Source organism: Danio aesculapii, chromosome 9 (assembly GCF_903798145.1).
Source record: "Danio aesculapii chromosome 9, fDanAes4.1, whole genome shotgun sequence".
NCBI lineage: Eukaryota > Metazoa > Chordata > Actinopteri > Cypriniformes > Danionidae > Danio > Danio aesculapii.
The window spans coordinates 51,069,158-51,083,407 of record NC_079443.1 but is presented as its reverse complement, the minus strand read 5'-3'; the positions used below and the strand labels follow the sequence as shown (position 1 = coordinate 51,083,407).

Below are 14,250 nucleotides of genomic sequence, written 5' to 3'. Positions count from 1 at the left end.
TATATTATATTATATTATATATGTTGTATTATATTATATTATATTATATTATATATGTTGTATTATATTATATTATATTATATTATATTATATTATATATGTTGTTATATTATATTATATTATATTATATTTTATTATATTATATTATATTATATTATATTATATTATATTATATATGTTGTATTATATTATATTATATTATATTATATATGTTGTATTATATTATATTATATTATATTATATTATATTATATTATATATGTTGTTATATTATATTATATTATATATGTTGTTATATTATATTATATTATATTATATATGTTGTTATATTATATTATATTATATTATATTATATTATATTATATTATATATGTTGTTATATTTATTATATTATATTTTATTATATTATATTATATTATATTATATTATATTATATTATATTATATTATATTATATTATATATGTTGTATTATATTATATTATATTATATTATATTATATTATATTATATTATATTATATATGTTGTTATATTATATTATATTATATTATATATGTTGTTATATTATATTATATATGTTGTTATATTATATTATATTATATTATATATGTTGTATTATATTATATTATATTATATTATATTATATTATATTATATTATATATGTTGTATTATATTATATTATATTATAATATATTATATTATATTATATTATATATGTTGTTATATTTATTATATTATATATATATTATATTATATTATATTATATTATATTATATAATCTATGTTGTTATATTATATTATATATGTTGTATTATATTATATATATTATATTATATTATATTATATTATATTATATAGGTTGTTATATTTTATTATATTATATATATTTATATTATATTATATATATTATATTATATTATATTATATTATATTATATTATATTATATATGTTGTTATATTATATTATATTATATATGTTGTTATATTATATTATATTATATTATATTATATTATATTATATTATATTATATTATATTATATTATATTATATATGTTGTTATATTATATTATATTATATATGTTGTTATATTATATTATATTATATATGTTGTTATATTATATTATATTATTATATATATTATATTATATTATATTATATTATATTATATTATATTATATATGTTGTATTATATTATATTATATTATATTATATTATATTATATTATATTATATATGTTGTATTATATTATATTATATTATATTATATTATATTATATTATATTATATTATATTATATTATATTATATTATATTATATATGTTGTATTATATTATATTATATTATATTATATTATATTATATATGTTGTATTATATTATATTATATTATATTATATATGTTGTATTATATTATATTATATTATATTATATATGTTGTATTATATTATATTATATTATATTATATTATATTATATTATATGTTGTTATATTATATTATATTATATTATATATGTTGTTATATTATATTATATTATATTATATTATATTATATTATATTATATTATATTATATTATATTATATTATATTATATTATATGTTGATTATATTTTATTATATTATATTTTATTATATTATATTATATTATATTATATTATATTATATTATTTATATTATATTATATTATATTATATATATTATATATATGGTTATTATATTATATTATATATATTATATATGTTGTATTATATTATATTATATTATATTATATTATATTATATTATATTATATTATATTATATTATATTATATAGTTGTATTATTTATATATTATAGTTATATTATATTATATATAATGTTGTTATATTATATTATATTATATTATATTATATTATATATGTTGTTATATTATAGTATAAGTTGTATTATATTATTATATTATATTATATTATATTATATTATATTATATATGTTTTATATTATATTATATTATATTCTATTATCTTATATTATCTTATTATTTATATTATCTATGTTGTTATATTATATTATATGTTGTAATTTATATTATATTATTTATATTATATCTTATTATATATGTTGTTATATTTTATTATATTATATTATATTATATTATATTATATTATATTATATTATATTATATTATATTATATTATATATGTTGTTATATTATATTATATTATATATGTTGTTATATTATATTATATTATATTATATTATATTATATTATATTATATTATATATGTTGTTATATTATATTATATTATATATGTTGTTATATTATATTATATTATATTATATTATATTATATTATATTATATTATATTATATTATATTATATATGTTGTTATATTATATTATATTATATTATATTATATTATATTATATATGTTGTTATATTATATTATATTATATATGTTGTTATATTATATTATATTATATTATATTATATTATATTATATATGTTGTTATATTATATTATATTATATTATATTATATTATATTATATTATATTATATTATATTATATTATATTATATATGTTGTTATTCATTCATTCATTCATTTTCTTTTCAGCTTAGTCCCTTTATTAATCCAGGGTCGCCACAGTGGAATGAACCTTATCCAGCATTTGTTTTACGCAGCGGATGCCCTTCCAGCCACAACCCATCTCTGGGAAACATCCATACACATTCACACTAGGGACAATTTAGTCTTCCCAATTCACCTGTACTGCAAGTCTTTGCACTGTGGGGGAAACCGGAGCACCCGGAGGAAACCCACACGAAGGCAGGGAGAACATGCAAACTCCACACAGAAATGCCAACTGACCCAGCCAAGGCTCGAACCAGCGACCTTCTTGCTTGGAGGCGACAGCACTACCTACTTCGCCACTGCCTTGCCCAATATGTTGTTATATTAAATTATATTTTATTATATTATATTATATTATATTATATTATATTATATGTTGTATTATATTATATTATATTATATTATATTATATTATATTATATTATATTATATGTTGTATTATATTATATATGTTGTATTATATTATATTATATTATATTATATTATATTATATTATATTATATTATATTATATTATATGTTGTATTATATTATATTATATTATATTATATTATATTATATTATATTATATTATATTATATGTTGTATTATATTATATATGTTGTATTATATTATATTATATTATATTATATTATATTATATTATATTATATGTTGTATTATATTATATTATATTATATTATATTATATTATATTATATTATATTATATTATATTATATTATATGTTGTATTATATTATATTATATTATATTATATTATATTATATTATATTATATATGTTGTATTATATTATATTATATTATATTATATGTTGTATTATATTATATTATATTATATTATATTATTAGTCTAAAATAAACTATTTATTTGTGTTGGTAAAGGAAACATAACCAACTCTGAAACCAGTTACTGTGATTGAAATTCAAACCTTATTATTACAGAAATTATTTATTTATTTATTTAATTAATTATTTATTAAATTCTGTATACGGTATCATCCAGCTTTAATGTGTAATGCTTTAGTGTAATGTGAAAGTGAAAGCTGCTCTTTTCTGGCTAGACTGAGGCTCGTGTCACTTGTTTGCTCAGATCATTTGCATTGGCGGGTCAACATTTTCCATCCGCGCCTCTTTAAAATGCATGCGCGGATCTGGACGGCAGGAAACAGAAATGTGAAGCCGGTCCATCAACACCGCGCTGGAGCCGCACAAATTACTCAGCACATAAATAATCCACAGCGCAGTGACTAAAGCCTGAAGCCCAGGAACACAGCCAGATCCTGGAGACAAACCCCACAGGAAAAACCTCAGCCCAGACACCGGCAGCACAGAGAGCATTCTGGGAGATCAGCGACAGACTGGCTGCGTTTCTGCTTCCTGATACACCCACACTAGCAGAACTGCACTGTGACGCAGACACACACACACACACACAGGACATATAAAGACAAACACACAGCTTAATAGGCACACACAGGACATAAAGACACACAAACAATGCTTAATAGACACACACAGGACATACAGACACGCACGCACACGCACACACACAACATACACACACACACACACACACACAACATATTAACACACACACACACACACAACATTTTATCACACACATCACACACAACAAATTATTATTACACACACACACACACACAGAGGACATAAATACACAGACATACATAGAGCGCCTAACAGACACACAGGACTTATAAACACAAACACACACACCGCTTAATAGACACACACAGGACATGTAGATACACACAAACATCGCTTAATAGACACACACACATACACACACACACAACGCTTAATAGACACACACAGAACATGTAGATACACACAACCATCGCTTAATAGACACACACACATACACAACGCTTAATAGACACACACAGGACATGTAGATACACAAAAACAACGCTTAATAGACACACACACATACACAACGCTTAATAGACACACACAGGACATGTAGATACACACAACCATCGCTTAATAGACACACACACATACACAACGCTTAATAGACACACACAGGACATGTAGATACACAAAAACAACGCTTAATAGACACACACATCCACACACACACACACACACACACAACGCTTAACAGACACACATAGAACATATAGAGACAGGCATGCATGCACGCACACACACAGAGGACAAAAATACAGACATTCATAGTGCCTTAAAGACACACACAGGACTTAAAGACACACACACACACAATGCTTAACAGACACACACAACACATATCGGCACAGACACACACGCAACGCATAACAGGCACCCACACATGACCTATAGACACAGACACATACACACAGGAGATATAGACAAAGACACACACACACACACACACACACACACACACACAGGGGTCGCCACAGAGGAATGAACCGCTAACTTATCCAGCATATGTTTTATGCAGCGGATGCCTTTCCAGCCGCAATCCAGTATTGGGAAACACCCATACACACTCATTCACACACACTCATACACTACTGCCAATTTAGTTTGTTCAATTCCCCTATAGCGCATGTGTTTGGACCGTGGGGGAAACCGGAGCACCCAGAGCAAACCCACACCAACACGGGGAGAACATGCAAACTCCACACAGAAATGCCAACTGACCCAGCCGGGGCTTAAACCAGTGACAGTCTTGCTGTGAGGCGACAGTGCTAACCACTGAGCCACCATGTTGCCCCCAAAACATGCCATATGCACTGTAAAAAATCTATTAAATCATATTTAAAAATCTAGCACTCAGGAATAATTTATTTTCTTAATAAGTTAGCATTTTAATATAATATTAATATTATTTAAGTACAAATAACTGCATTTTATTTTTAAATATTAAGGAAGAATCAAGCTAAAATGATTTATCTGTGGTTTCATGAAATGCAAATCACTGAAAACCCTCAAAGCTCAGGGTGGATCATCTAATAAGTTCTGCATGTTGGTTTTTTAAAGAGATAAATGTGATTTTTACACATTTTCCTCTGGTTAAAGGTGCAGTAGGTGATTGCCTTCAGAAGCATGTTTTGTTGTGCTGGTTAAAAGTCTCTTCACATTCCAATAGTAAGGATGGTTTCCTCTACATTCATTCTTCCATGGTGGGGCGCCATGCCAAAATTCATCCCGCCACGCCTACATTACAGCTTCTCATTCAAAACATTTTATATTTTTAATAGCGGGTGATAATCGCACCAAAACGTATTAAAGGGTAAGTGAATTATAAAAGCGTGAACTTTTCTGTAGCCGTAGTAGTGCTGTGCGTCATTTAACCCTTTAAGGTTACGTGCTGACTGACTGACAAGTGCGTGATGCGTGAGGCCAGCAAACACGACGTAAAGCTGTTTTACTTTACTTCAGGATGCATTAATGGCGCTCTGTAGGTCTATTGGAGACATTTATAAATATTCCTAGCAAATCTAATAAATGTTGGAGGCATAATCGTTACATAAACGCACTAAATCACACTTCAGCAGCGTTTATTTGAGAGCGCACAATCTGCGCTCAGTGTTGCCAGATCCTGCTGACTGTTTCTAGCCGAAAACCAAAAAGCGCTGCCCAACAATCAATAATCAATAGATCATAATAACCAAAAGTCTTGAGGCTGAGGACCGGGGGGGGGGTTGTGTCGTGTCGGGGGGGAAATCACAAGCATTTATACACTGTTCTAAGCATATGTACGCGAAGAACGGGGGCTATGGCATCTCTTTGGGAGATCAAAACAGGTTTATGAGGGCAGACCGGGGCTGGCGGGCACGCCGTTGCAAAACCGCCCAAATTTTCACTACCCGCCTATGTCATTTTTTAGCCGCAATAATAAATTCAAAACCGCCCAATTAGGCGGGAAACCACCCAATCTGGCAACACTGTCACTGTGCTTGAGCAGCGCGTATTTGAGGGCGCGCAAGAAGCTTTGTGCACGAGCAGAGGAAACCGGCGCACAAGCAAAGAGATTTGCATGCTGTAGGCTATTACATAAATCCGATCTCGACTTCTAATTTTTTAGATTAGATTAGATTAGATTCAACTTTATTGTCATTACACATGTACAAGTACAAGGCAACGAAATGCAGTTCAGGTCTAACCAGCAGTGCAATAGCAGCAAGTGCAGGACACAGGTATAAGTTATAAAGTGCAGTTATAGAAAAACTCTGGTAATATTTACAGATGGATGTACTATCAACATTATATACAGGTTGTATTAGCTATGAACAGATTTACAATAAATGAATATATGTACAGGATGCTATTAATTATCAGGAGTGGCAAATAGATAAACATAATTACAAATGTTCATGTGCAGTGGGTATGTTCTAATACTGCGCTGACGACATTTGTCATGGAAATAACGCCACAGGTAGTTTGTAGATCTTTGTAAAAAAAGGCCTGCAGCCACAGCTGGAAAAAATCTTAGAGGAAATACTGGTAATGATTAAAGTAAATGATCTAAATCTATTTATATGAGTTTTTATATTCTGGGTGAGGCATAAGACCAAAAAATGTTCATCCAATTAAATATTAACGGGCCGACAATTCACATAATGCTGATAAATAGCCCAAACTGTCTGTCAGCAAATGTGGATATGTACAACTGTGCACCCGTTCACGCAGACAGATCGGCATTTGCGCGTTCATGTGCACATGAGAGAGAGAGAGAGTGTGACAGCGGTAAAATCAAATGCTGAATCAAAACTTTTGAAAATCCTGAATCAATATTGGAGTTAGTTTTGCTCGCTGGAGGAAGGACGACACCATGGCTGAAGGATTTCTGTTAGACAGGTCATGTTCTGTGTTAAAACTCTGTTAGTCACACAAAGCTGATGTAGATTGTGTTGTTATGAATGGGTTATATGCACAGAAGTGTTGTTCAGCCACTGAAATCTCCTGGTGAAAGATTGATGTGACTATTTTCAGTTTCATAAGGACCTTTTACAGCATCCATAATGTCGATTTCTATTTAGTTTAACAACAAGACATCAGTAAACAGCGCTATTCCACCTAGCCTGCTTTACTGAGCTGAAGGTGCTTTTATATTCACATTGGGTCATTTCCACTCCCTATATTGTTCACCGCTACTCTGAATATTCACTCTGAAATAGCATGCAAGTATGGCTTAGTAATAACTTCAGGGGGCGTGACTTTGGATAATTTTTGAAGATTGTTTAAAGATATTATACTACCGGATAGCATTTTGGCAGATCACCTACTGCACCTTTAACCTTATTGCAAAAACAGTGGCGTTCATTCATTATCCCATATATAGAAAGCAATCTTAGAGATTTGTGTGAATTAAAAGTTGCTGCGCACATCAATAAGAGCAATGTGATAATTCTGACTATGCAACTTTCAGAGGAATATTACATACAAAACAAAAACTGCACAGATTATAAGCTACATGAATCAAAGAGCAAAGCATACATGTACATACCTTTACATTTGTTTGTGGTTTTGTCTAAGATGGCCTTGGTCGATACAATTTTTCCATACCTACAAACAGAAGAAACAGAGATGTGCTGAGAATTTTAAAACGGACACACACACACAAAATCTTCTCTGAATGCAGATTTATACAGTTAAAGGGGACCTATTATGCCAAAAATCACTTTCATAAAGGGGTTTAAACACAGTTGTGTGTCAACAATGTGTGAATATAACCAGCTTATAATGCTACAAATGTATTAATTTTATTTGTTATAGTCACACTTGATAAAAGCAGTCTGCAGAGACACTTTGATTGACATTCCCCCTTTGTACGTGTCATCAGAGGGGAAGCCCCGCCTACTAGTGACCATCTTTACCTCATTAGCATAGGACTTTTTTTTATAGGTTTTGTTTTTGAATCTGTTGCTATGCTGACACACAGGCATTCAGAGCTCCGCCCTCTTTTGAAAAGAGCACAATCTCATTTGAATTTAAAGCGACAGTCACTAAAAAGGCACAATTTGCATCAAAGCCTAAAAGGTTCAGTTTCAAGAGTTATACAACATTATTTGTGGGGTATTTTGAGCTGAAACTTTACACACAGTCTCTCTCTCTCTCTCTCTCTCTCTCTCTCTCTCTCTCTCTCTCTCTCTCTCTCTCTCTCTCTCTCTCTCTCTCTAGGGATATCAGAGATTATTTTACATCTTGACAATTTTAAAATGGACACACACACACAAAATATTCTCTGAATGCAGATTTATACAGTATTTATACACACAGGCATTCATAGCTCCTCCCTCTTTTGAAAAGAGCACAATCTCATTTAAATTTAAAGTGACAGTCACTAAAAAGGCACAATTTGGATCAAAGCCTAAAAGGGTCAGTTTCAAAGACTTCACACACACACACACACGCACACGCACACGCACACGCACACACACACACACACACACACACACACACACACACACACACTCTACGGAAATGAGAGATTATTTTACATCTTGTAAAAAGGGGCATAATAGGTCCCCTTTAAAACTGATCTTTTATCTTTAGCTAAAATTAAAGCTACAAATAAATATGCATGCGCGACTTAAAACTAGACTACAGTAGACTACAAAACAATAATATTGTTCAAAGTTAATAATTGTATTACTTAACAACAGAACATTGATGAACTGAGGTAACATAAACAAACAGTTAATAGCTGTATTTTATTAAGAAACACTCACAAAGATTATTAAATGGCATTTTAATTATAAACCTAAAACATTAGGTTGTATATAGACATATAAAAAGCAAGTAAACTATTAAAAAAAATCATAAAACAGTTATAACTCTAACATTTTCTAACAAACAATAATGCAATACTATGAAATAATAAACATGTTGGTCCCACTTTATTTTAAAGTATAATTAATAAAATGGTTTTTAGCTCAATAAACTTCTAATTTGCTGCTTATTAATAGTTATTAAGGTGGTAGTTGGTTTTAGGTAGCTAATGCACATCACAAACTCAGGCCCGTTTTACACGAATATGTTTTAGTTTTAAAACGACGCTTTAGAAGGAAACTGATCCACGTCCACACTGGCGTTTCTGAACAGATCTCTTCGTCCACACTACACCACTGAAAACGCACATCACATGACCACACACACACTCTGGCATGCGCTGCAGCGTATGTGGAGGTTTGAGCTCCAGGCAGTCAGTGGGTGCTTTGAGCACAGCTCCCCAGGTGAGAGCAGCGCATGTTGGACAGTTCATCAAGGATCTTCAGCTGGATCTCATCTCACTATAGTTGTTAAACATGATGTTTAATTAATCGTGTCTCTATCTAATGACTCTTCTGTCTTCTGAATCTCTTACTTGTTCTCCAGGTAACGTGTTTTAGCTGAGCACAAAGATATTGATAGTGAATATATTAATTTATGTAACCGCGTACACTGATTCTGCACATTTGACTGATTGCTTGCCTTTATTTCCTACATTGTATGAACTTCTTGTAGGTTATACTTCTATATTGGCCATTATTGATTATTAAAACTGATGTTTAGCAAAAGAGAGGGGGTGTTTCGTATTTTTTGAAGAAAATGAAAGGAGGCAGTGATGTGATAGGCTCTGTTTGGTTATAAATATGCACACAGTGAAGATGACGCTTATATAAATATGTAGCTACACGATGCCTCAACATTATTAGTGTCTTGTCACGGTTTATTCTTTATTTCTTCTTCTTCTTCATTATTATTATTATCATCGTCTTCGATGTTTATTGATTATTAATTGATGTTTCTTTCCTTTTGAGGGTAACTCCGCCTTGCATGAGCCCTAGGTCTAAAATCTATAGTAAAACACACCGATTTCTGCTAAATGCTTACATTAATCGAGTTTGTTTAATATATTTTCATTAAAGTGGAATCCAATGTACAAAATAAGGTTAACTTGACTGAGTGCTTCATTTCCCCTTTAAGTTACTGTGTGGTACACATTTGTACTCTTTAGGTATTAATAGGTACCTTTTAAGACCTGTTAGGAACAGAAATGTACCTTTTGAAAAGGTATTGCCCCAGAGACAGATTTTGTACCCTTATTTCTGAGAGTGTATATTCCTGAGGCAGAAATCAGCTCTGGCAGCACATTACCAGATTTTTGTACAGTAAACTTAAATATGTTAAGCTGACTTAATTGATTTGGACAACATGAATGAATTGTGTGGAGCCCTGCATTTTTTACAGTGCAATACCTAAACACAACTATTACCTTAATAGCTACTAATAAGTGAAGTTTCACAAACTAATTTCGAGAGGAGCACATGATATGATTGACACTACCTACATTCACTAGTTAGCCAATCAGATTAACCCCAACTCACTATAAGTAGCCTAGCTAGAACGACTCTCTTATCTTCGTTTTCCGAAGAAACCCCCCATCCACCCCTTCTCCTCCTTTCTTCCTTTACCACGGGGAGCTCTCGAGAACCACCGATCTCGTACTCCCCTCATATGCTCTATGGACCAGGCGGGAGCCCTGGGCTCAACTATCTCCGAGCTCAGGGTTCTCCCCCGGGACAGCATGCCAAACCTGCTAACAGTTGTCAAACAATATCTAAGTGTGAACTCTTGAAGCAGCAAAGTAGAACTCATAATTAATGGTTTATTAACTAAAATAAAAAAACTAAAATTTATTAAAGTTACCCTGAAAATAAAGTGTGACCGGAATGTATTACACTCCAGCAAAATCACATCAGAAAGACTGTGAACAGGTCAAATAACCCATTAGTTACAATGCATTTCTGCAGCACCAACTCATTTTTGGGTGAACTACTCATTAGGATATCCATCTGACAAACTCAAAACGTAAAAGAAGCGAAACACGGCTTGGTCTTATTACTCCGATATATTCCTGCGGCAGAAATCAGCTCTGCGCGAGGAGAACAGAGCGAGTCCTTGGGGGGAAACTGTGATTGATTTATGAGGAGGTTATAAAAGCTGCAGTGAAACGCTGTAAGGCACATGTGAGCGCAAACATGACCTTTGACCTCAGTGGCACCAGTACGACCTCGAGAGTTCCTTCGCTGACGAGAACAGGGGGGGAAAAGTAAGAGTCATTAAGCTGCTTCGATTAATAAGCAAATAGAAAAGCCTTCCAGAGATTTGAAATCCAATTACAGCAAATGAGTCCTAAAGCCTGTCGCCGTGACCTGCTGTTCTGCTTCTCATAGGGGGGGGGATGAAGGCTTTCTGCCAATTGACCTAAAATATTAATCAATTACGAGGATCTCGCCTCTTCCTCCTGTCTCCCGTCAGCCTCTTCCTGAGCGGATTAAGGAAGCGGTGCTATAAATTAAAGGTTTGGAGGTGTCGGGTGGCAGAAAATGAAAGCGTTTCAATGATTTAGGATGTGCATTGTAATTTGTGTACCGATTTATTCAGCTTTTTTTTTTTTTTTAATAAATATCTGTTTTGAAAAATCATTAATGTGATGAATATATGCACATTCATACACATACAGATGTCACTACTTCAATTTGTTCCTTTTATAGCGAGATATATCCAGCTGCAGAACCGCAGAACCACACACAATCTAGCACACACGATTTAGGCAAACCATATATGGTAACTTAACTCCTTAGCATTATAGCCACCTATTGAATTTCACAAATATGGTTTCCCATTTCAGTCATTATTATTAAATCGTGACGAATATTTCAACATCTCTGCAGTTTCTGAACCCAAATTATGTAAATAAAAATAATTGGTTAAAGACACTTATAACTTTATTCACGTGTCCACATACACAAAGAAAACCGCCAGACCGTCTAATTGTAGGATTAAGTGTAATAAACTAATTCTGGATCTTAATATCATCATACTTGGTTAAAATAAGTTTGTTGTAAAATATAAAAAGCAAACAATAATGTGTCACATTAAAATTAATTACTATAGTTAATCATAAACAATATATAATATAGTTATAAACTGATTCTCTTAACTGATTATAAACTAATATATTTTACTAAACTGTCACAGTTGTTATATGTGTGTTATATGTATTATATTGTATATGTGTGTGTATATATATATATATATATATATATATATACTTATTTTTTTTTTCATTAATTATTAATAGTTAATTTGTTTCTATTGCTACATTTTGGTTTAAAAACAATATGTTGCTTCCTATAAATTAAGCCTACTACAGTATTTAATGCGGGAACTCATTAATTAAAAAGTTATTAGAAAATTAAGCAAATACACACTATTAAATCGCTTGAGTAAAATATTAATATAGTGTTATACATTTATTACATGTAAAATGTATTATTGCCTATATTAACTTGCTATTATTTCCTTTATTATAAATGAATCCATTATAAAAATTAAACCTGTCCAATTTAGATCGTTCAGCAAGGCCAGCAAAAGAGTATCTGCGATATTGACTCTGTCAGATAATAATGACTGATCATCTATGATGACTGATAGAAAACTGTTCAGTCTATTATATTGAATGGCGATCGGAAACAACGCTCCCCATTCGCCCGTCTCGATCGCAATATTTGTGAAATAAATTAAACACTATTGTTTATTGTGTACAATATTTATTAACCACATATATCAAAATACATCGATGACGATGTCCAAGAAGACGTGAATAACATTAACATCCGTCGTAACCATACAGTATATGGTTTGCCTAGATCGTGTGTGCTAGATTGTGTGTGCCTAGAACGTGTGTGGTTCCGCGGGCCTGCAGCTGGATATTATTGGAGATATATCCATTGGAGGCGGCGGTAGTTGGTGCGCCAGCAGCTTTTGACCGCTGGGTGGCGCTTTAACCACAGATTTTCAGCTTTGCCTTCTCACAATACTAAATAGACGGTTCTGTATGTGATACCTTATGTGATGTGATGTGTTCGATTAAAATACCATATTATTTTTAGATAAATAATACTTTTGTTTTAGTTTTCTTAGTAATAAACATGCTTTTACACTATACTGTATGTTTTAGAAAAGATACAATACATGGTGAGAAGAATAGCCCTTATAGTGCCCTATAGCCCTTATAGTGCCCTATAGCCTTTATAGTGCCCTATTAAATTGCGTTGGGGTGAGAAGAATGTTTGGATTTCTTTGACCATCATGGCGACAGTATTACCTCAAATATTAAACATTTGCACTTATGAAAACCACAGCATATTAGAGCTGCACAATTAATCGAAAAAAGATCGCGATCTCGATTCGACCCCCTAGACGATCTTAATCCAGCATTTCTACGATTCTGCCAATCATATTTTCAAGTTCAGAAGAGAAGCAAAGGCGCCTGCACGAGTCTTTTCATTGTTTCACACAGATTGCTCAGCGACATGGACTCCTCCAAATGATGATGAAAGAGTCACATACTGTATTTATAAGGTATAATTCACCTAAAATGTCATTTTGTCTTCATATTATACTGTATTAGCGGAAATCACAAGCGACGTGAGCTGCTGACCGTGAGCTGTTATCACAGAGAGGGCGGGCGCACAACCTACTTAATGATAGACGTGCGCGCGTGTCTACTTTAGTGAACAGAACCTGCATAGGCTGTGAGTAACAGGTAATAACGTTGTAAATAATACTCAGTTTGTGGCACAGAGTGATTGTTTGAGAGACGAGCGTTAAGTATGAACAGCACTTAGCAGTGAAAAT

The 14,250-nt window shown here is 31.1% G+C and overlaps 1 protein-coding gene across 4 annotated transcripts in view; it reads right to left on the bottom strand.

Annotated features, from left to right (window-relative positions):
- The window catches only part of LOC130235370 (RNA-binding motif, single-stranded-interacting protein 1), a 185,659-nt gene that overhangs the window by 59,449 nt on the left and 111,960 nt on the right, over positions 1–14,250 (bottom strand). For all 4 annotated transcript variants that reach the window (XM_056465944.1, XM_056465945.1, XM_056465946.1 and 1 more), the window contains exon 3: positions 8,069–8,127. In XM_056465944.1, coding sequence (XP_056321919.1) covers positions 8,069–8,127 — 59 coding nt within the window. The remainder of the gene's footprint in view (positions 1–8,068; positions 8,128–14,250) is intronic.